The 21,463-nt window shown below is 39.3% G+C and overlaps 2 protein-coding genes across 5 annotated transcripts in view; both read left to right on the top strand.

Annotated features, from left to right (window-relative positions):
• The window catches only part of CCDC82 (coiled-coil domain containing 82), a 31,519-nt gene extending 17,898 nt beyond the window's left edge, over positions 1-13,621 (top strand). For 3 of the 4 annotated variants that reach the window (XM_032360173.1, XM_032360175.1, XM_032360176.1), the window contains 5 exons: positions 73-165; positions 2,010-2,134; positions 4,932-5,102; positions 7,409-7,594; positions 12,708-13,621. In XM_032360173.1, coding sequence (XP_032216064.1) covers positions 73-165; positions 2,010-2,134; positions 4,932-5,102; positions 7,409-7,594; positions 12,708-12,773 — 641 coding nt within the window. In that variant the 3' untranslated portion in view covers positions 12,774-13,621. Of the gene's footprint in view, positions 1-72; positions 166-2,009; positions 2,135-4,931; positions 5,103-7,408; positions 7,595-7,957; positions 11,204-12,707 lie in introns of those variants that run through there. The other variant, XM_032360177.1, reaches the window with a different exon arrangement.
• Positions 13,622-17,005: 3,384 nt separating this feature from the next.
• The window catches only part of MAML2 (mastermind like transcriptional coactivator 2), a 344,668-nt gene continuing 340,210 nt past the window's right edge, over positions 17,006-21,463 (top strand). The window contains exon 1 of the mRNA XM_032360171.1: positions 17,006-18,864. Within this exon, the coding sequence (XP_032216062.1) occupies positions 18,352-18,864 (513 nt within the window). The 5' untranslated portion in view covers positions 17,006-18,351. The remainder of the gene's footprint in view (positions 18,865-21,463) is intronic.

A 21,463-nucleotide genomic window follows, 5' to 3' on the forward strand; every position in this document is an offset into this window, starting at 1 on the left:
GAAAGGAACCCATTTTATTCAGGGAATTGTTTTATCTACTATATTCTAATATGTATTTAAAATTAATTTCAGATTCTTTTAGTGACCACTATACTCACTTTGAAAGAGTTGTGAAGGCTCTTCTGATCAATGCTTTAGATGAATCTTTTCTGGGAACATTGTATGGTAAGTTAATACAAATGGAACACAGAGTTTTTTTTTTTTTTTTTTCTTTTTCCAATTTTTTAACACCCTACTAATGTAATGTAATATAAGATAAGATAAGATAAGATATATACTTAAGCAAAACCAAGAGACCCATTTTAAGGCCCTCCAATTTTTCCCTCTAGGATCAGCTACACCAGAAGCCCATTCACATCAAAAACTTTTTACTGTTTATTATTTATGATATGTGGAAAGTACAAAAGAAATATGTCATGTTCCCCTGCCTTTAGAGAGTATACAGTGAATATGAGGATGTAGGACATAGACTGAAAACAGCAGAGTAGTTCAATTGCCTTATGTTATCCCAGACTCTCCAAGCTCATCGAATTTCACCAACAGTTATATGCTGTTTTATGCTTTTGTGCCTTTGCTTATGCTGTTCCCTCTTTAAAATGAATGTAAAGTTGTTTTCACTGTGAAAGCTACCATGACCCACTCAAGTAATATTTTTACACCCTCATTTGTGCTCTGGTGGTACTGATGTATATACATTTTTCATACTGCATTGAAAATATATTTTTGCCTTCCTCCCTTCGAAGAGTACAAGAAGAACCATACCTTAGATATACACTTATCTCTTGCATCTAGCACAGAATCTGGAAGTTAATAAAGACTGAAAATATGTTGTATTGAATATCTACCTAATTGTCTGAGATTTCGTTCATATTTTATTGAACAAGTATTTATTGAGTGCCTAAGGGCATTTATTTGAGGACTGGGGATATGCAATGACTATGACATGCAAGATACCTGCCCTCATGTTGCTTAAAGTCTAGTGGAAGAGACAGACCATGAATGAGTAAACAAATATATAACATAATTTTAACTAGTTCCCAAGAACTAGTGATTAGTTCTTGGGGGAAAAAAAAAAACCATAATGGTAGGTTAAGGAGCCCCAAGTGTTATAAAGATAAGGAAGGTATCGGTTATATTGGTCAAAGAAAGTCTCTCAAGAGGTGACTTTTAAATGAATGAATCAGGGAAAAAGTAATGCATAGACTTATCTGAGAACACAGTAACTGCAAAGACACTTAGGTAAAAGTAAGTTTTGTGTGATAGATGAATGCTAAAGAAGAAGTGGAGTTCCAAGGGAATATTACCCAGCCATAAAAAAGAATGAAATCTTGCCATTTGCAACAACATGGATGGATCAACAGGGTATAATTATAAGTGAAGTCAATCAGAGAAAGATACATACTATCTCATCTTACTTGCATGTGGAATTTAAGAAACAAAACAAATGAACAAAGGAAAAAGAAACAAACAAACAGACTCTTAACTATAGAGAGCAAACAGGTGGTTACCAGTGAGGAAGTTGGTGGGTAGATAAGTGAAACAGGTGGAGGGAATTAAAAGGTACACTTACTGTGATGTGCACTGAGTAGTGTGTAGAAGTGCTGAATTACTATTTTGTACACTTGAAACTAATATAACACTATATGTTAATTTTACTGGAATTAAAAGAAAATAAGTTTGATGTATTCAAGGAACAAGTAGAAGGCTTCTATGGTTTTTTCCTTTCCCTAGTGCTCTGATGGAATGTTTTCTTCTTCATAAATTTCAAATGCTTCTAACCAATTAACCAAGTATCTTTCTAAAACTATGGGAAGAAATCCTTACTTATTTAATTACTTAAATATTTCCTAATAATGTTTCTCAACCTTGGCACTATTGGTATTTAAGGCTGGATAATTCATTGGTGTGAGGGCTTAGATAGATAGATAGATAGATAGATAGATAGATAGATATTTCCAAAGGGCTAAGTGTTTATTTGTTGTTGTCATTGTTGTTGTTCCCCTGAACAGATGGTACCAGACAAAAATCATATGCACAAGATATGTTGACATCTCTCCATTATTTGGACAACCGCTTTGTTCAGCCTCGTCTAGAGAGTTTAGCTTCTAGAAGTCGTTGGAAAGAGCAATATAAGGTATATGGTTTAAATTGGTTTTACATTTCTGGCTGGGGGGGGTTGGGAGTGGCAGACCTATCAGGATTTAAATATCCAGTTATTAAACTGAATATTGACTGAATACTAATTGAATAATCTTCTAAACTATTGGCATTTTTCTTTGTTAAATACTCAGCTTGTTTCTCACCTTTTCTAAAGGCTGCTATTGTTTTAATTATTATAGTACTTATTATATGTATCTGGTAGTTAGGTAGTTCTAAACATCTCCAGAGCTTAGTGCTTCTATTAAAGTGAAGTTTTTCTCACAGAATATTTATTGTTTCAGAAAAGAGTTCCACTGCTAAAGAAGTTTGAGAAACAGTGGGTTTAACTTAAGCTTAACTGAAGCACTTTTCAAGGAACATTAATGTGTGAATTATACTCTAAATCTTCAAAAGAGGGTGATGTAGAATGCAATACTTTCCAAATTTGTGTTTTCCTTTGAGGCTGCTTTTCACGAGCTACCTTTTATCACCTCCTAGAATAATGGGTTTCCATAATATAATTTGGGAAACAGTGGCCTAGGTTGTCTTTGACATTCTTCTTGACTTTAAGGTTTTGTAATCATTTGTAATTAAGATTTTGTAATTTTACCAATTTCAAGAAAGCATTTTTTTAATTTATAAGACTTATTATATTCCTTGTTATCTCATAGATTTATATTTTATGATCTCCAATAGTAGAGGCTATCTTATATAATTTTTAAGGTTTTTTTTCTTAATCTCTCTACTTCTAATATTCTATCTTCTAATGATTCACAAGAGGGGGGGGGAATGCAAGGTAACAGAAGTTCAAGTTCCTAACAGTCCTTCTAGCACTTAAATCATTAGCTGACCTACCTCATTTATGTCAGGAGATTTGGCTCATCCAAGGCCTGTTCAGTCTTGAGTTACCTGATAAATTAGCCACAGATGGTTTAGGTTTAAGGCACAGTTATGGGACTACGGAAATAGAAGACTTCAGTTTGGAGGATGGCTGACTTTAGGGTCACCATATATATCTTTTTGACTTTGCATGGGTTTTTAACCTTTCTAAACTCCGGTCTCTTCCTCAGATACAAAAAATATTTGCTTACTTTAAAGGGAAATATTTACTTAGCTAGAAGATAAAATACATAGCACAGTTCTTAGAACATGGTTATACCATATAGTATTTTTAGACCACATAGTATTTTCTTTAATAGAAAAATAGCACATATTTATTGATCACTTAACTCTTCCAGGTAATTTTCATGCAATGCAAAGTATCTTATTTGATCTTCAGAGTGACCCCATGAGGAAGGCACTAATCTTTCCTTTGTTTTAGAGTTGAGAAAACTGTGACTCTGAACACAAGGTTACACAGCTAGTCATTATCTAGGCCAGTATTTAAACTGTATTTAAACATAAGGTCATAGTGTTTCTATGACTCCAATGGCCCATGCCACTCTGCTATATTATGCTTAACTCTGCCCTGGTATATTATGCTGAATTTGGATTACCTGATGCTGATAAAGTAACTGCAAGATACAAGAAAAATATTAGCTTAAAAATTTAGAGACATGGGCAATTCAGTATGATCTTGGTCAGAAGTAGCTAAGTTATGCTGCAAAAAATAAGTTATAGGACAGATCAGCAATGAAAATCTTAACAGCTTAACCCAATAAAGCTTATTTTTCAGTTATATTTTATGTCCGGTGTAAATCTACAAGTGTTCTGCATATTGTAGTCACTCACAGAGCCAAGCTGATAGAGCTTTCATCTTGGATGTGCTTCCTTACGTACCACAGAAACAAGAAGGGAAAGTGTTTTAGTCACCTAGTCACTCTGAATGTCATCCTGTAAGTGACATGTGTCACAAACTGCCATGAAATATGAGAAATAGTAAAAGTGGACAAAATGCAATTAAGTTGTGAATCATACAGTGTTAAAAAGGAGACTATTGGTATACTGAATATTTAATTACTGTCAGGCCTATAGAGAATACCAAAGTGGATTAGTAACCCTGCTAATACGCTTACTGTATACAGTTGAAATATTACAGTAAAACCTAATCTACAGTACTAATTATGACATTAGTATCTAACACAAGCCTAGAGTGTGAGCAAAAATATACAACCAGAAGTAATTGCACAGCTTGATAAAGCTTATTTATGAATGCCAAATATTTTCTCAGTTTGCTTACTCATAGCTAATTCAGCTATTAGACTATCCATATCAGTGCTGGCCACCTAGCAGTCCTAGTACAACTTGCTGATTTTCATAGGCCTTTTAGTAAGTAGCCATAAGACGATCAAATCATTTCTGAAATATTTTGTGGGAAATAGGATATAACTTACACCGTAGAGACTGAATGTGATCTGGTTTTTCCTCAGTTTTTGACTAAGCTAAATGAATTCCATCTTTTCATTACAGTATCCTGAATTTTTGCTGCTCTTTTTTTCTGTTTTTAACTATAATATCTCATTTATGCTAATTAGAGAGAGGGAAGAGAAATAAAATCTGTGAAGAACACTACTTAATAGTAACTCAAAAGTAAGAAACTAATTTTTTTTCTAGTCTGGTTTCTTGTCATTGAGCAACCTAAATTATCTTTTTATTTAAAGATATCTTGTCAAATATCTACTGTGTGCTCTGTGTTAAAGTAAGACATAACAGTATGTTTTGCTCTTATGTCTTACCCCATTATTGTGATTCCAAATATGGGTTTTAATTTGGCTAGGTTCTTTTTATGTTTTACTTTGTTGTGGTCTTTTCCAGTCTTGGAAAGCTTCATTATGTTTTTCAATTTTTTCCAGGAGCGGGTGGAAAATTATTCTAATGTAAGTATCCATTTGAAGAATCCTGAAAACTGTTCCTGCCAGGCCTGTGGATTGCATCGCCATTGCAAATACTCGGTGCATTTATCAGGAAAGTTGTACAACACCAGGACTATGGAAACAGATGACTTCATGTCACATGATAAACAGGTATTTTTCCCTCTCATTTTTGTTTTCAGTATTTAGAAATTTTCAATACCTAGCTTGCACAAATAACCCTGTTATTTTTACAAATGGAGAAAGCACTAAGAGAAGTGAAAAGAGTACAAGGGAAGGTATACTTTTTGAATGAGAAAAACATGTCTTGCATATGTCTATGGCAAATGCACTCCTAATTCAGATCCTAAACTTTGTGTAAGAACACATCACCCAACCTGCGGGGAGGGGGAAAGGGTACAGGGTGAGAATGAAAAGAAATATAACTGGGGCAAGGGAAACAAAAGTCCCCTTTGTGTCCAAAGGAGAATTTAACCCAAGTGGAAAATTTTATGACAGATAATCTACCATATTGACAGTCCCCAGGTAAATTATTGAAGATGCCTGTCATCTTAATATGAGAATAGAAAGAAAATGATGTTTTAGCCTAGAATATATCAGAAGTGTGTCAAATCTAGATAATTGACAAATACTTAAGGTACTATTAATTTTGAATGAAAAGACAAAACTGAAAAAAATATTGGAAAATTTGAAGAAAAGTATTTGATAAAGCAGTACAGTATGAAGAGAGAAGTGCAGGTGTAGTCTACTTCTATTTATTTTTTAATCTTTATAAAAGTATTGCATTTATAAATGCAAAAATATTAATATTGAGCACTTCCTCTGGTGAATGTATATATCCATGAAGGGTATGTGTGTTTGGCGGGGTGGGAGAGGGTGGCTCTTAGAGTTGCCTCTAAATACTGCCAATTAGTTATTAAGCTAGAAATAGATTATTAATCTAAATCCTTCTACTACATTGGGTAGTATGATTCCTTAGTACTAGTGGCAATAATTGATATAATAATTGACCAGATCCCTCTAAAAAATCTGCAAGAATCACAAGAATCACTTAGAAAATCACCAAGAATCAACATGGGGATAATAAATTCAAAATTAGTTTTTAATACATCATTTGGCAAGTTACTATAAAAATAATAATTATAGTTAATATGTTTAAAAATATTGTGTTTAAAAACTGATCTATGATTTTTTATGAGGTAAGACACATAGACCCCTAATAAAAGTGATTTAGTACTTTAAGGATCATGTTCTATTGTATAAGCCAAAAATAGTGCTGTACATTCACTGTCTTTGATGTCTACAGCTAATCCTGGAAAGGGAAGTGAGTTAGAAAACCATTTCTGGAGTTTTGATATTCTTGTGAAAGGGTAAAGATTCTGTATAAAATAGTTATTCAAATATCTAAAAAATAAAAGCAAAGAACATTAATATACTAGTCACACAATGGAAAAACATCAAAGTTAACAAATGTATTAGAAAATGATTATTCTCCACCTAAAGGTATAGAATTAAAACCTACATTAAAATGCCAGCTGATAGCTCTCAAAGTAGCAAAGTATTTTAAATCAAATGATAAAATGCAGTTCTGTCATGGCTGCATTGACAGAATTTTTTGGAAAAAATTATTTAGTGAAAAACTGCCAATATTGAGTATAACCATATACTTATGGTTATAAGAGTTTATTTCCATTTTATATGTTACTTCTAAACTAGAAAAATATCATAATCCAGGCATTTTTAACTCAGTAACTATGTACATAAAATTGCTTGAATGCTTTTCTTGCTTTCAGGTATCCCCATCCTTCTGTGTTAAAAGCCATTTTTCGGGGCGCCTGGGTGGCTCAGTTGTTTGGACGACTGCCTTCAGCTCAGGTCATGATCCTGGAGTCCCGGGATCGAGTCCCACATAGGGCTTCCAGCTCCATGGGGAGTCTGCTTCTCTCTCTGACCTTCTCCTCACTCATGTTCTCTCTCACTGTCTCTCTCTCAAATAAATAAATAAAATCTTTAAAAAAAAAAAAAGCCATTTTTCTCCTCTTTCTCAAACTTGGGTAGCTGTCTTCTGAAGACTCAGTTCAAGCATCACCTACTCAACGACTCTTCTCATCTCTGAACTGGGTTAATTGTCCTTCCTCTCTACCTTGATAGCATCTCTTGCCCAGCATTTGACACATTGTTCTGTAATAATTTGTTTTTCTCCCAACACTGTAAGCTCCCCAAATACACGTAGTACATCTTTCCAGTGCTTAGCCCAATACTTGAAACATAACAGATGCTCAGGTTTTTTTTTAATCTAAGTTATATAATGAGAGTAGGTAAAAGAACTATTGTATAAACATTTTAAAAATTAATAATGCATTATTAGATTTTGCTAATATACAACAAAAAAGGCTGTATAATCATTACTATATTTTTTACTTCATTTGTCAGATAATAATGTTTATTCTTTGATTTAGGTGTTTACTGTTGGCAGAATTTGTGCTGAGCGTACCAGAATTTATCATAAACTAAAACATTTTAAGTTCAAGCTGTACCAGGAATGTTGCTCCATTGCAAAGACAGAAGAAGTTGAAGATGAGCAGGTTAAAGAAACAGTGGAAAGAATTTTCAGTCAGTCAAAGGATAGTGGCTGGATTAAGGAGGTAAGGTGAATATAAAAGAATCACCTCATTCATAGATTCTGGAGCCTAATTATGATCAGCGAAAGGATACAAATGACTAGAAGACATTAAATTTTAGAAGAGAATCTCTCCTTCCGCCCCCACCCCCGTCTTTGTATTTTCTCTTCTTCCACCCATTCCTTTCATGCTTATCATTGTCCAACCCTGAACAGGTACCCTGATGTTCTAAGCATTCCTTCAGCTCATCAGATAAAATTGAAATCAGCAATAATGCCACTCTGTCCTTTCACTTTTATATAAATGGTATTCCTTACATATATATTTAATCCCCTTATTTGACGAAGTGTAGGACTCACCTCTGCTTGTCTGCTTCCTATTCTTTAGAACAGTTCTTGTGACCCGAGAGTGAAGAAGCACCTGGTGCCAATCTGAGGAAAGGATCTCGGCTGCCAGTTCTAATACCACCCACATCCTCTTCTTGAGGACATGGGCTGAGCAGTGAGCACTGTAACTGAAGATCAAGGGGAATGCAGAGGTTTCAGGCCACGGCACTGATTTTGATTCCCCCAAATCCTGTTGATCACTAAATTTGATATCAGTGATAAAGTGGGGGTTTTGAAGAGTGCACTGGATTCCCGAAGATCTGCTGGCAGCTCATAAGCTCTGGTCTGCTCACAGAGCTTTTAGAATTGCTTATGGTACTTGGAAAGAATGCTAATATGATTGCAATCTTTTAAAACAAGTCTAGTTACGTGAATGTATGAGAGAAAACATATAGTAGATTTGCAGGCAACTCAGATCAACAGTGTATTTAATCTTAAAAAAAAAAAAAAGACTGACTTAAGATCTGTTGCCTGGGTTATTTTTATCATAGGGAATTTGTAAAAGAGGAAGATAAAAAAGAAGAAAGCTTAGTGAATAAACTTATAAGCAAAGGGAAAGAAAAAGAGAACAAACAACAGGAACTTGTCAGGACATGTCATGTTCCACAGAGGTCTCCCAGTCTGGACAGTGACATCAGAACTGGTTTCCCTCTGACAATTATCCTCCTGCCACAAACCCCACCTGGTGATCTCTCTGCATCTCCCCCACCCAATCTGGACCTTTCTGTAGTCTTTCTCTCATTTTACTCTCCTCAGCTTTTTAACTTTTACTTTGCTTCGACTTCTCTCCCAGTGCTTTCCTCCCTGTCCTCCTCTGTGCTTTTCTATTTGCTTTAGAGGGGTACCATTACTTATCCAGTAAGTCCCGTCTTCATTTTCCATGATGATGTGAAATTCTTAGCTGATTTTATTGGTGCATTTAAGGGTTGCCAACCCTCTAGTGGAGTTGGACAACCTACTGGGTTGTCCTACTGGGACACCATTTTTTAAAGAATTGTGTACCAGGTATAGAAAAATCACTGTGCACATACTGTACATATTATGTAATAATAGTATATATTAAGAAGACCATTAAACTTCTTGCAGAGAAAAACTAAAAACACTACTAGATCATGTACCTTAGAGAACGAGTAACAGGGTTTCTAACAGAAGGAACCTGGAATAAGAAAAAAATATTCTTAGGAGGAAAAAAGTCAAGTGTTCTATTAAACTTCAAGAACAACACACAGTATTGGGCAGTTATTTCAAGTTCATGCATGTTTAGGACAATGTGCACATTTTTTCCCACATGTAATACCAAAGAGCTTCATTTTCTTTTTGGGATCCTTCCCGCTTTAAAAATACTTGTCTATGGATTTTCTCAAAAGATGTCCTAGAGACTAAAGTTTAGAGCCACTGTAAACCCATATGCAGCTTTCTGTGCTGTGATTAAAATTCAGAATTTATCAAGTGCTCTGACATTTCGCAGCATCACTCCGCCTGCCCCTCAGTGTGAGTGTCCTTGTGTGACACCATTGTATGTGCTTGTGACACACACCTTCTTCTTTGGCTGCAGGCTCATGGTCATAGCTACCCTAACCCTTCTGAATGCCAGGGCTCAGTGCTGCTCCAGGGGCCTCATCTGTGGCCCTTTTTCCTCTTACTTCCTTATTATTATGTCAACCTATTCTTTTACCTCATACAAACTATCTGGTCCTGGCTTTCCTCCTAGTTTGTTTTATACACCTTGCTTTTTCCCTTACCTGCTCCTCCCTCCTCCAAGTGTTTCTCTTCCATTGTCTCAGGATATCTCAGCATTTCTTCCCAAAGACCTGCCAACTGGACTGACTTCATTCTTTCTGTTCCTTCTCCTAACAGTTGAGCTAGGATGATCTGTTTTTAACTTAGGATGATGTTAAAGGGTAGGAGCTACTTGAGTGTAAGAAAGGAAAGAGTGATAAGAAAATTAAAATAAAACCAAAACCTATAATAAATGTAATAAAAATAATTGTCTCATTCTAAATTAGACTGGAAGAACATGCTATCATATGCCACTGACAAAATTCTAACAGGTGTTCTTATTAAGAAGAAAGTGAATGTGATGATGGGATTTCCAGAAAAGTTGAAGATAGGGTTATTGGGACGGGGTGGTGAATACGTGAACATCAGGAAGTGGAGAAAGTAGGTCAATAAAAGTATCAAGTCTCAGTTTTACAGTTATATGTAAATTTTAAATGTATTACATAAAGATTGTTACATAAGAAAGAATTTTAAATAATGATTTGATATCCCATCCCTTCCTGAAACTCCTTATGCAGGCTCTTCTTCTTTCCCCCTTTAAAACTTCTTTCCTTTTCTTTTTCTTTCGCTTCTTAAACTGATGTTTCTCAAATTGTGGCTTTAACTACCTATGTCAGAATCACCTAGAAGTTTGTGGAAATTGTGTAGTTCCTAGCCTCATGGCAGTCCTATTGAATGAGAATCCTTGGGTTAAACACCCAATATTTAACAAATTAGGTGATTCTTAAACAAATTGAAGATTGAGGGCCACTGCTTAAAGGTACATTGTCACTCAAGGTTCCCTTCTCAGTCTGCCTTGACAAACCCATTCCTTTCTTCATGTCTAACTGCTGTTTCTGAACAGAAGACCCCAAACTCCTTCTTTTACGTTCTGACCTCTTTTCTCACACTCATTTCCACAGTTCCAACTGTTTTAATCAGTAGGTCCGACCTGGCATTCGAAGGGGTTAAGAGAATAAGATCGAAACTCTCCAGATTTTCAGTAAAAAAGAATGATGGAACCAGAATCTTTAGGTGGAAAGAATGACCAGGAAATATGGACTGCCTTCTGAGTTTCACTTTTCCTTTGAAGGGCTTTCCTTTTTCTTACTAAAGCTGACCCCACCTCACCCCCCTTCAAATCTCAGAAATAGCATACTATAATGGTTAAAAGCATGGATTTAAATATTTTCTAGGAGTAGAATTTGGAGGCAAGTTACTTTATTTCTCTAAGTTTTCTCTTCAGCAAAATGGAATTAAAACAGTAATAGAGTTTTGGTTGGAAAATTAAGTGATCAACACATTTTAAGCATTTAATACTGGACCTAGTGATTAATAAGTGATCAGTTAATGTTAACTGTTATTAGTAATAAAAGCGAGGAGAGGTTTCCTTCCTTTTCTTAGTATAGCTGGGATAGATTATAATTTTCCAGAAAAAATTTAATAAGAGAAAAAAGAAAGCATAAAAAAAGTCAAACTTTTGGGGCGCCTGGGTGGCTCAGTGGGTTAAGCCGCTGCCTTCGGCTCAGGTCATGATCTCAGAGTCCTGGGATCAAGCCCCGCATCGGGCTCTCTGCTCAGCGGGGGGCCTGCTTCCTCCTCTCTCTCTGCCTGCCTCTCTGCCTGCCTCTCTGCCTGCTTGTGATCTATGTCAAATAAATAAATAAAATCTTTAAAAAAAAAAAAAAAGTCAAACTTTTAAGGTCTAGGTTTCTAATTCTAGAGTACTTTACTTCTAACTAGTAGAACCCAAGTTCTTCGTCAAAAGAATCCCTAAGTAATCCAAGGGTTATTTCCCCTCCCGTTCTTTTCTTCATTCTTTCCAGAGAAGGTGATTCCATCAGAGATCTTCAAGGAGAAAAAAATTTCATGGCCCTGCCTAGAAGGAAAGCACACTCCTCCTATACTTTTCCATAGGTTCCTATTACCACAAAAGTTAGGGTCATCAGGATCTCTCTTTTTCACTGGGAATAGAACCAGAGTTCACAAGTAGAGAAACCATTAGGTCAGTTAATCTCCTCAACTGAAGTCAGCAGTTTGAACTTTCCAAATCATCTGTGGAATTTCCAAATCATCCTGACTCTTCTCTTACCTTGTCCTACCCTGGTCTTGACTCTTCATCTTCAGTGGTTGTCACTTGAATTTGGAATCTCATTACCTAACTTATTACAATAGATTCATAACTAAATGCCAAACTATTCTAGAATGATGTTTTACCATTTTTCTTAAAATACACCCCAGATTATGTCAATCTCTGCCTTAACACTTTAGCAGTTTCACATTGCCTGTCACATTATTGCTAAACTCCTTCACCTAGCATTTCATACTTTTTATTCTGTGACTACAACCTCTTTGGTTCAGTCTCATCTCTCTCCATTCCCCCCAAAACCCCTCAAATTGTAGTCAAACCCCATACTTTCTTGCTTCTTTACTGTGGTATGGACTGTTGCCCTTCTCCCACCAGATCTTTGCCAACCAAATCCTTTCTCCGACAGTTTAAGTGCTACTTTTTCCTGACCACCTCAACTAACCATGGCTATTCTTCTGAACCCCCATACAGTGTCTATATAGTTCTTTAAGGCACTTGTTACTGGTGTATTACCACTGAACTCTGGCCTCCTTAGGGACAGGGAAAGAAATTTTTTTGGTATCTAGAGAGTCATCAGAAAGTATTCAATATATGTTATATGTTCAACAAATTTTTGTTGAATAAGTTATTGAAGTTGTTATACTTCTATAAATATGGTAATTAAAAAATTATATTTTATAAAAATATTATGAGATTAATAATAATGTTCAGCTTTATTTCTTTCCAATACTTTATGAGTTAGAAATTCTTATTTGAAGTTGTGTTCCTGTTAATAAGATTTTTTGTTCATGATTATCCTGAAATGAGAAGTGAACGTATTCCTGTTTGTGTCTATAGATTGAAAAGGCCTACCTTATTTTCTTTGCTTTGAGTAAAATAACTAGCTTTTTTATTATATACACAGAAATATGGTCAACTTCAAGAATATCTAAATTGGGCGGATTACTTTCAAGATGAGAAGTTTGACTGAATTGTAACACATTTCCTTCAGAGAAGATTTTATAAATTCCTGTAAATGTGAAGATCATGGGTCTTGTTTCTCTGTATCATGTGACATATTTGTATATTTTGTGTGTATTTTCATGGCACATATCTTGTTTAAAACATATATTCATCTTAATTTCCATGAAATGGCACTCTACAGTCAAATAAAAGTTTTATCTGCTGTACATAAAAACATCAGCCTAATAATTTTTAACAGTATTTTAAAGTTATAAAACAATGCCTTTATAACAGATGATTATCAAGCAAATGAGCTGTTCATGTCCTGTCTTAGTAGACAAATATTGTATTTTAAAAATGAATTCAGACTAACATCTATGTGTATTTATTATTGAATCCCTACCCAGATGTTTTTATTATCCTTTCACAGTATTAAATGATCCGCACTGATATATTCTTTACTGCTGTCATTATCTAAATCAGTGGGCCATGGAAGAAACATAATGTTTCATTCAGTTCAATCCCCTCATGTCAGAATCAAGACTGTAGTTTACCCACTCAAAAGAGGAGTACTTTTCTCCTTTTCTAAGGAGTCTTTCAACCCTCATAATCAGGAATAATTTCATGATACATATTTTCATGCTTCATAATGTTCTTTCTATTTTTTATTCAATTTGTCTACATGTTAATGATTAAGATGTATTTTATTTATTTTTCTCCTTAACCCTTCCCATATATGTATTTATGTTAGGATCTGAAGACCTCAGACAAATTCAGCCAAAAATAGTTTAAAAGCATACTTTGGCATTTGCATTGCTTTGCACATCTACATTTTCTCATAATATAATAAAGTGAAATGGTTTCCTGGTGACCAAATGGACCCTGTCTATTCTGTATCTTTAATTCTTAAAGGTAATATCATAGTAGGATCTATTTTTCGGTGCAATTTTAGATACTTGTTTCTGACCCCAAGTGTTGACTGAACCTGGCTTCAGTTGTTATGTGGTTCATGCATGGAGTTCAGTCTATGTGCATACATAAAAAGCTACACTTCATTAAGTCCTTACATAGAGATTACTTAGTATTTGCTTCAATTTTCTGAAATTATCCCTATTCCTACTGTAAGCAAAACATGTGGAAAAAGTTCACAAAGTACTGAGAATACTGATGCTGATGTTTCACATGAGGAGTACATACCTTTTTGAAAAGTGTAAAATAGAAATTTCAGTCACATATCTCTATTCTTATTTCTCTGGCATATGGAAATAATCCTTAACCAAAATGAAGCCATAGTTGAGAGCTGAAGATGAAGTGACAGTGCCCAAAAAGAAGCAAGGCAGAACTGGAGGAAAAGTAATAGTCAAGTTGTAAGGGTGAAGGATCATGAATGACTTGTAGAAAGGAAGGCCACAGAAAACGAAAGTGAATGATCTGTAAAGTATCTCTAATGTCCCCAGGAGCATCACTTCTCATATGCTCGCGACACTGCAGACAAGCCCGAGAATGCTGAAGAGTGAGATTGCCTTCCACCTGGAGAGTTTTTTAAATTAACTTATGTATTGTTTTAAATATCATGCATTTACTTTGTAAAAATTAAGGCACTAATGATTAGAGGGACTTAATGATGGCAGCTGACCCAGTTCCTAGGTCAGGCATCTTGCTGGCATGAAACATTTTTCCCACTGGAACAGCATTCTGACTGTTGATCAGGAAATGTAAAAGTAGTTTTGCTGATGTCTGCAGTTACTGCAACCAAGCAAACTTCATAAGCGGGTGTTTGAAAACTACAAGAGGCTTTTTAGGTATACGGTAACACCAAAAGAATGGCAGAGAGACAAGCTGTTAGGAAACGGAAATGAGCCTGGACTGGGGGGCCAAAAGCAAGGAGTCCATAAGAAAATTGAAATGTTGAAAAAACTGAATTAACCTCAAACAGGTATTATGACATGCTGTATGATTTTATCATCATTATAAGCATCAACATCATTGATTTGCTTTAACACCAAAAAATACTTTGTAAATTTAAAATTCTACATGTCTGTGAAGTGTTTAGATCTTGGCATTTATTACTGTGGTGTTAGGTGCTTTAGTGTTAAGTAGCCATGTTAGGAGAGATGATGAGTCAAAAATGGACAAGTAAAAGAAAAGCAATCCTTGAAAGAATTCACATGGCTACACAGAAACAAGGGTTAGAGAACAATACCATTAAAAGGAGGGGAGGGAAATGAGGAACAAAATAAATGTTTATTTTATTGGCAGTTGGATGTAATTGAACATGCTTTCTCACTTGTCTGCTCTCACCTTCAGATGGGTGGTTCTATTCACTACTCATTTCTTGGAGGCTTAGACTCTAGCAAGCTGATTAGAGTGTAATTGCAGCTTTGCAATATTGAGGCAGCAAGCCCAGTGGTTAAGAGAGCACAGGTTTGCCATCGGTGTTGAGGTAGAGCCCTGAGCTGTTATTTCCTAGTCACATGAACTGGAACGAGGAGTTTAATTTCTGGGAGCCTCAGTTTCCTCACTTCTAAGTGAGGTTAATAATACTTACATGGATTAAGGGAGATCTATGTGAAGTGCTGTGCCTGAAACAGTGATTAAATAAACAGTAGCTGATGTGAATGGAAATGAGGATGTGCATAATGATTTCAGCTTGAATTTAATGGGCTGTAAAGGAAAAATGTATATAAAAGACACTCTAAAAAAAAGTGACATACACGGCTGAATATAGTGTAAAAATCTATTAAACTGCTTGACATGTTTTTAAGGTATGTCCCTGTCTAGCATGGAAATCAAAATTTGTATCAGAAAGGAACAACGGTTTTGACTAAGGATTCTGAGTTACTAATGAAAATCAATGCTATGGCATCACTGTCCAGTAAACAGTGTTTTAAATTTAAATGTTGCATTTTCTCTTTTATCAAGTATGATTGCTGAATATAAAGTACCCATATAATGGAAGATAATGTCTAATGAGTACAACTTTTTAAAAAAAATCAAATGTAAAATGATCAAAACTCCTTCAATTTTTAATGACACCTCATGAGAGACTTCCCCATAAAATCTGCATACCTAACAAAAACAAATTCCTGCCTTTCCCCCATGTAACTAGTGAGGAACTTAGCCTTGGAAAGGACAGAAGTTCCAATGAAAAGTAAAAAAAAAAAAAAAAAAAAAAAAAAAGAATAAGTTACATTCGATCAGAGTATACTTGTCGCCAACTCCAAACAAATATTCCCGAACTTGTGAAAATAAAATGGACTAAAGCAGACCAGCCTACCTATTGGGAACTAAATTGTAAATAAATCCAGTCTTAACCATGTTTCCATTGACTTTACCCATTCATTTCTTTCCATAGGTCAATTTGGAGAAGGGCCGTGTCACTGAGGTGGGAGTATTCGTTTAAATTAATGAAGTCCCATTGCTCGAGACCTCAAATCCAAGTGACTTCGGAGTTAGGACACACAGCATGGTTATGGTCCTGACGATCCCAATTTTGTGCTCACCTAAACTTCTTGAAACTCCACGGCTACATACTGAGTTTTCTCCATGCACATGTAAACCAGATAGCCGTGGATCTTGCAGTGACTTGTCATAAGTCACCTCGTATTTTCAAAGAAAAACCTTCATTTTCTTTTCTAGAACTGGGACCGGTGATTTCATCGTCATAAAATCTCTTATTTACCCCTGCTGAATTGCTTGTAATCACCGAAGCTGACTTACCCAAAGACGCACAGAACAGGCAGGCAGGTAGACAAGACACTGGCCTCCCCTTTCCGGGTGGGCTAGCGATGTGATTTCCACTGCACCCCGCCGCCCCCCGCCCCCAACACGCACATCCTCGCCCGCCTTCCTTATTATACTTAATGAGCATTTCCTCCCTGCTCACCCAGCTCTCGCTGGGGTGCTCAGTGGTGTCCTTTACAACCTATTGAAAAATGAAAATGATACCCTCAGGGGGGCGTCAGGTAGGTCTGAAAGGGAAAATACATTCCCTGGCCGGGAATTTCTTCAACATTTAGAGCTGGTGAAGTACATGGGTAGGGGTTGGGGAATTTCCCCAGCCTTCCCCACTCGGCCAAGTCAGGCTCCGGGAGCCCCGGCGAGACGCGCCGCGCGCAGGCTGTGGGATTTACGTCTTCGGCCACTGGGAGGCCCTCTGCGTTCCCCTTTCTCGGGCGCCCGGCTGCAATTACTCACTCGTGCAGTGACACCAGCCTTCCACCAGGGAGCCGCCGCTCTGCTCTCCCGCCCGCCCCCTCCCCCCGCCCCCATCTGCAGCTTGCTGGCTCTCTCTTTCTCCCTCTCTGTCTCACTCTCTCTCTCTTTCTCTCCCTCTCCTATCGGAGCACAATGAAAGCCTGTGTATCGCCGTGACTCCGGGCAGTGGAGCCAGTGTCAGCAAAGCGGCTAACAACAGACGGGAAAGAGAAAGGAAAATACAAGCTACTTTTTTTTTTTTTTCTTTCCATCTATAAAGCGGAGCAATACAGGAGATAGAACCACATTGCTTATTGCGAGTCCAGACCCTCAGATCCACTGGCCGGGGATGGAATGTACAAAAGTGGACAGAAAAGTGGCTGGACATGACTCGGTGCAATTTGCTGGAAGTTTGTAAGTTTGACCATCGTTTGTAAATTACTCTCGGAAGAGTTTGTCTCTCTTGATACTGTGTTAGAATAGAGCCGCCGGGGGTGAGGAAGCGTAAGCGGGAAAGAAAAAAAAAATGTGTTGAAGGATCTCTCTCAGTGGCTAGCGACTTCAGACTGCTTTCATTTAAGGCTAGGAAACCTTAGAGGGAATGAGGATTTTTACCGGTGATTGGATTAGCTGAAGAAAAGAGCATGGTCCAAAAGTCCAGTTACTGACATTGTTAACAATTGAAAAGCTATCTCCCTCTTTTGGGAGAAGACAACATCCTACAGTACCCCAAAGAGGAGAAAACACCGGAGCCAAGGGAAAGGGAGGAAAAATTAAAAGCCAACAGACAGCCTCTCTTGATTTTTGTTCATTCTGAACATTGCCTTTGAAAATTTCCTGAAACAGCACTTTTTTTCCTAACCCGGAGAAAAGTAAAGGCTGCAGGTTACATAGACGTGGTAGAGATGTGTTTCTCTGCAGAAACATCCCCATAAAAAATTTTTCTGAAACAACTAGGTGAGGGGGAGTCCAATCTCTATTAATACTCCTCTCAATTCCCTTTGCTGTCTGTTTCTGTCTCTGGCTTGACAATCCCTGAATTCCTGCTCTAACCCCCAGATCGTGTGTTTACAAAGTACCTAGGGGCTCTTGTCAGCCTGGTGGGGGGGAAAAAAAAAACCCACCAACTCTGTCCAAGTTCTCAAGAGCTGTCAAATGCAATTAGAGTAAGTTGATAAGGGTTTGTTTCCAACTAATCCTCTGCGACTGGTTCTGCTCTGTCTCCTCACCCTCTTTTTACTAACTCCCCTCCCCCACACCTTCTCCACGGCTCCCCCCAACCTCTGAAGACCTCTATTCATGTGGCCCTGAACACTGAGCTCACATTGTCAAAAACAGACTTGCCTGCAATAGCCAGCAGTAGCCTCCTTCCACCTCACCATCCCAGAGGCAGCATTGTGTCCAGTAAGATGGGGGACACAGCGCCCCCACAGGCCCCCACAGGAGGGCTAGGGGGGGCCCCTGGGGCGGGGCTCCTTGGAGGGGGCTCAGTCACCCCGAGAGTGCACAGTGCTATCGTGGAGCGCCTCCGGGCTCGGATCGCCGTCTGCCGCCAGCACCACCTGAGCTGTGAAGGACGCTATGAGCGTGGTCGGGCTGAGAGCTCAGACCGGGAAAGAGAGAGCACCTTGCAGCTCCTGAGCCTGGTACAGCATGGCCAGGGGGCAAGGAAGGCTGGCAAGCACGCCAAGGCCACTGCCACTGCGGCCACCACGGCAGCCCCTCCACCGCCCCCTGCTGCCCCTCCTGCAGCCTCTCAAGCAGCAGCGACAGCAGCCCCACCGCCCCCACCAGACTATCACCATCACCACCAGCAGCACCTGCTCAACAGTAGCAATAATGGTGGCGGTGGTGGGATCGACGGTGAGCAGCAGTCACAAGCTTCAACCCCTGGGGACCAGAGGAACTCAGCCCTGATTGCGGTAAGGCACCTGGTTTTCTCATGATTCTCGCTGTGGTCCGCTGGCCTTTTGTGAGGGTAGAGCTTGCCTTGGCCTGAGGGGGAGCGGACAGCAAGGAAAAGGGCCAAGGTGCTACCTGGCTACCTCCCAGGCCATCGGGTAGGCAGTCTGTGCAGCTTTACACTCTTACTCATCAAGTTCTCTGGTGCTCATTCATGGCTATTCCTACACTAGTAGGCTGTCTCTTAGGAAGTAGAAAGCCCGAGCTTCCCAGAGGCCCTCTGGAGTCAAGAGTGGCTACAGGCTTGCAAGATCTGAATGAGCCGCTGAGGAAGGCCCTGTCCTCACAGATCTTCTCTTCTGGCTAGCCAGCTCTGATTAGGCCCAACAAGCCGTGCTTCAGCCTGAGTTCCTCTGTCAGTCCAGCTGACCTTCCTCAAAGCCTTTTCCTGCATTTCCCATTTCCCCTTTGAAGTGGCCCCTTCTTGGGTTAAGAGACCATAAGTGGCGATCTCTAACAGAGAAGTTCCATGAGTGTCCCCTCAGTCGAAAGAGAAATGTGGGGGAAACATCCCTAAGATGGGTGAGGGAATGTTTCTGAGAGGCTTACTCCCTGATTTCCCAGGGATGGCCCCACTGCCCCCTCCCACTGAGCTTCTTTTCCCGGGCACCACAGGCAGGTCATGCCAGCTGACAGCTTTCAGGACAGTGGGCAGGCACGGAAGGGGCCGTTTACGCACTATCATCCTAGGAAGTACCTTGTCTTCAGCCACTCCTGGTGACAGGACATCAAACCTGAAAGTTCTGACTGAAGTTTCTGGCTGGCATTTCTTCCTCAGAGGCACAGACACACCCCATCCCAGAGGGAGTATCCCTTGAATCATTGGTTCTCGGTGCCAGTCCTGGTCAGGTGACCGCCTGCCGTGCACCGGCTTCCCCTGGATTTGCCAGGCCAGTGGCCTCTGGGTAGAAGGTGGAACCCTGCCCCGCAGCCCTGCAGGCCACCTCCATTTCTGAGGTCTGTGGGGCCCTTGATCTTCTGTCTGCTCGCAGCACCGCTCCGGCTTGCCTAAGCCAGCCCTAATGAAAGTCAGCAACAGGAAATAGCCATGTGAGACTAAAAGTACTGCAAAAGCCCGAAGGAGAGGAGGACAGTGCGTCCAACTCCTTTTCCAAAGGAGCTTGAAAAGGAGCTCTGGAGAGTGGACCCCCTCTCCCCGCCCCAGCCAGGCCTATAGGATGCTTCTTTGTGGCTCCCCCTTATATCTAGCCAGGGCGTGTAGTGAAGTTTCTAGAAGTTCTGGGAAAGCTAGGTTAGTGGTCATCTGCCCCACCACACACACATTTTGCTTGGGTTGCCTAGAACTGCAACTTCCTGGCATGAGCTCCAGAGGAAAAATAACTGGTAACAGTTGAACTACCCAGTGTTTGCTGTCTCATCCTTGAATGCAGTTGACCTGTGGGGTCCTATTAGAGCTTCAAGGACTAGTTTCCCTTCCCTACTACCTGTTCCATCCCACCACTCCTTGGAATTCCCTAGGAGAGCAGTGGGAGTTTTTTTTTTTGTGAAAGGGAGCTGCTGAGGTGAATGGCAGAGGGGGTGGGGGGTGGGGAAATCACTCAAAGGGAGAGAAGAATGAGGTTTGTATGTATGTGTGTGTGTCACTGGCATCTGCAGCCAGAAGCATCTAAATGCCTTGATTGTCCCTAGTAAATTTATAATCTGTCTGCAAGTCTCCCAATAATACCGCTTTGTGCACTTCGCAGTCTCCTGGTAAGTGTTTCTGGGGATGACACAGGGGACGAGGCGCTCAGCCTTTTTCAGTGGAGAAGACCGATATCTGTCTGGGGTGCCAAAACTGGAGGTGGCCCTCGTATCTCGGCCAGGAAGGTGGCATGTCTGCTTATGGCCATTTTTGATTTTTTTCTTTTCTCCACGGTAGAAGTAGAATGAGGCTGGCTCTTTTGTGGCGGGGGGGGGGGGGGGGTACTTTGGGATGCAGAATGAAACCAGTCAACCTCAATGGTTATTGTAACTTTACGATAGCACTCTCCATGCTGGTAGGAAGTGAGAGGAGGGGGTCCTGCCTTTCCGGACTGAAGGCTTACTGCTGCAGAAGCCAGAGGTGGCTGTTGTACCACTCCTGTTCTGAGAGAGAATCTGATTCTTTCCTTCTAACCACCAGCGACATCCTGAAACATGGAGACCCCTCTCCGAGCTCGGTGATGATGAGAGGTGCCCTGTGAGTTAGGACTAAAAAGAACAGTTTCTTTCTGATGGTTGCTTTTCATTGAAAACGTGTGGTTTTGCAAAGGTTGATCCACCACCCCCTTTTTGGTTATTGGAAATTCCCTTCTCCATTTTAGCTTCTAAATTTGGAGCTTTGTTACTCAGCATGGTACTCAGAGATGGTGATGCAAGTACTGTATGAACCCGATAACATTGTGTTTGAAGGGAGGCCTGGGCACTGGGAACTGATTCATCCCCGCACATTAGATCGGCAGGTCCCACCTCACATGGGCTCCTCTTATTTTCAGAGACACTATTAATTTGAAGGGGGATTTTGCGCGGAATGAGTGGCAGAGTTCTTTCTTAATTTTACCTCTGTGTGCATGACCA

Source organism: Mustela erminea, chromosome 9 (assembly GCF_009829155.1).
Source record: "Mustela erminea isolate mMusErm1 chromosome 9, mMusErm1.Pri, whole genome shotgun sequence".
Classification (NCBI taxonomy): Eukaryota; Metazoa; Chordata; class Mammalia; order Carnivora; family Mustelidae; genus Mustela; species Mustela erminea.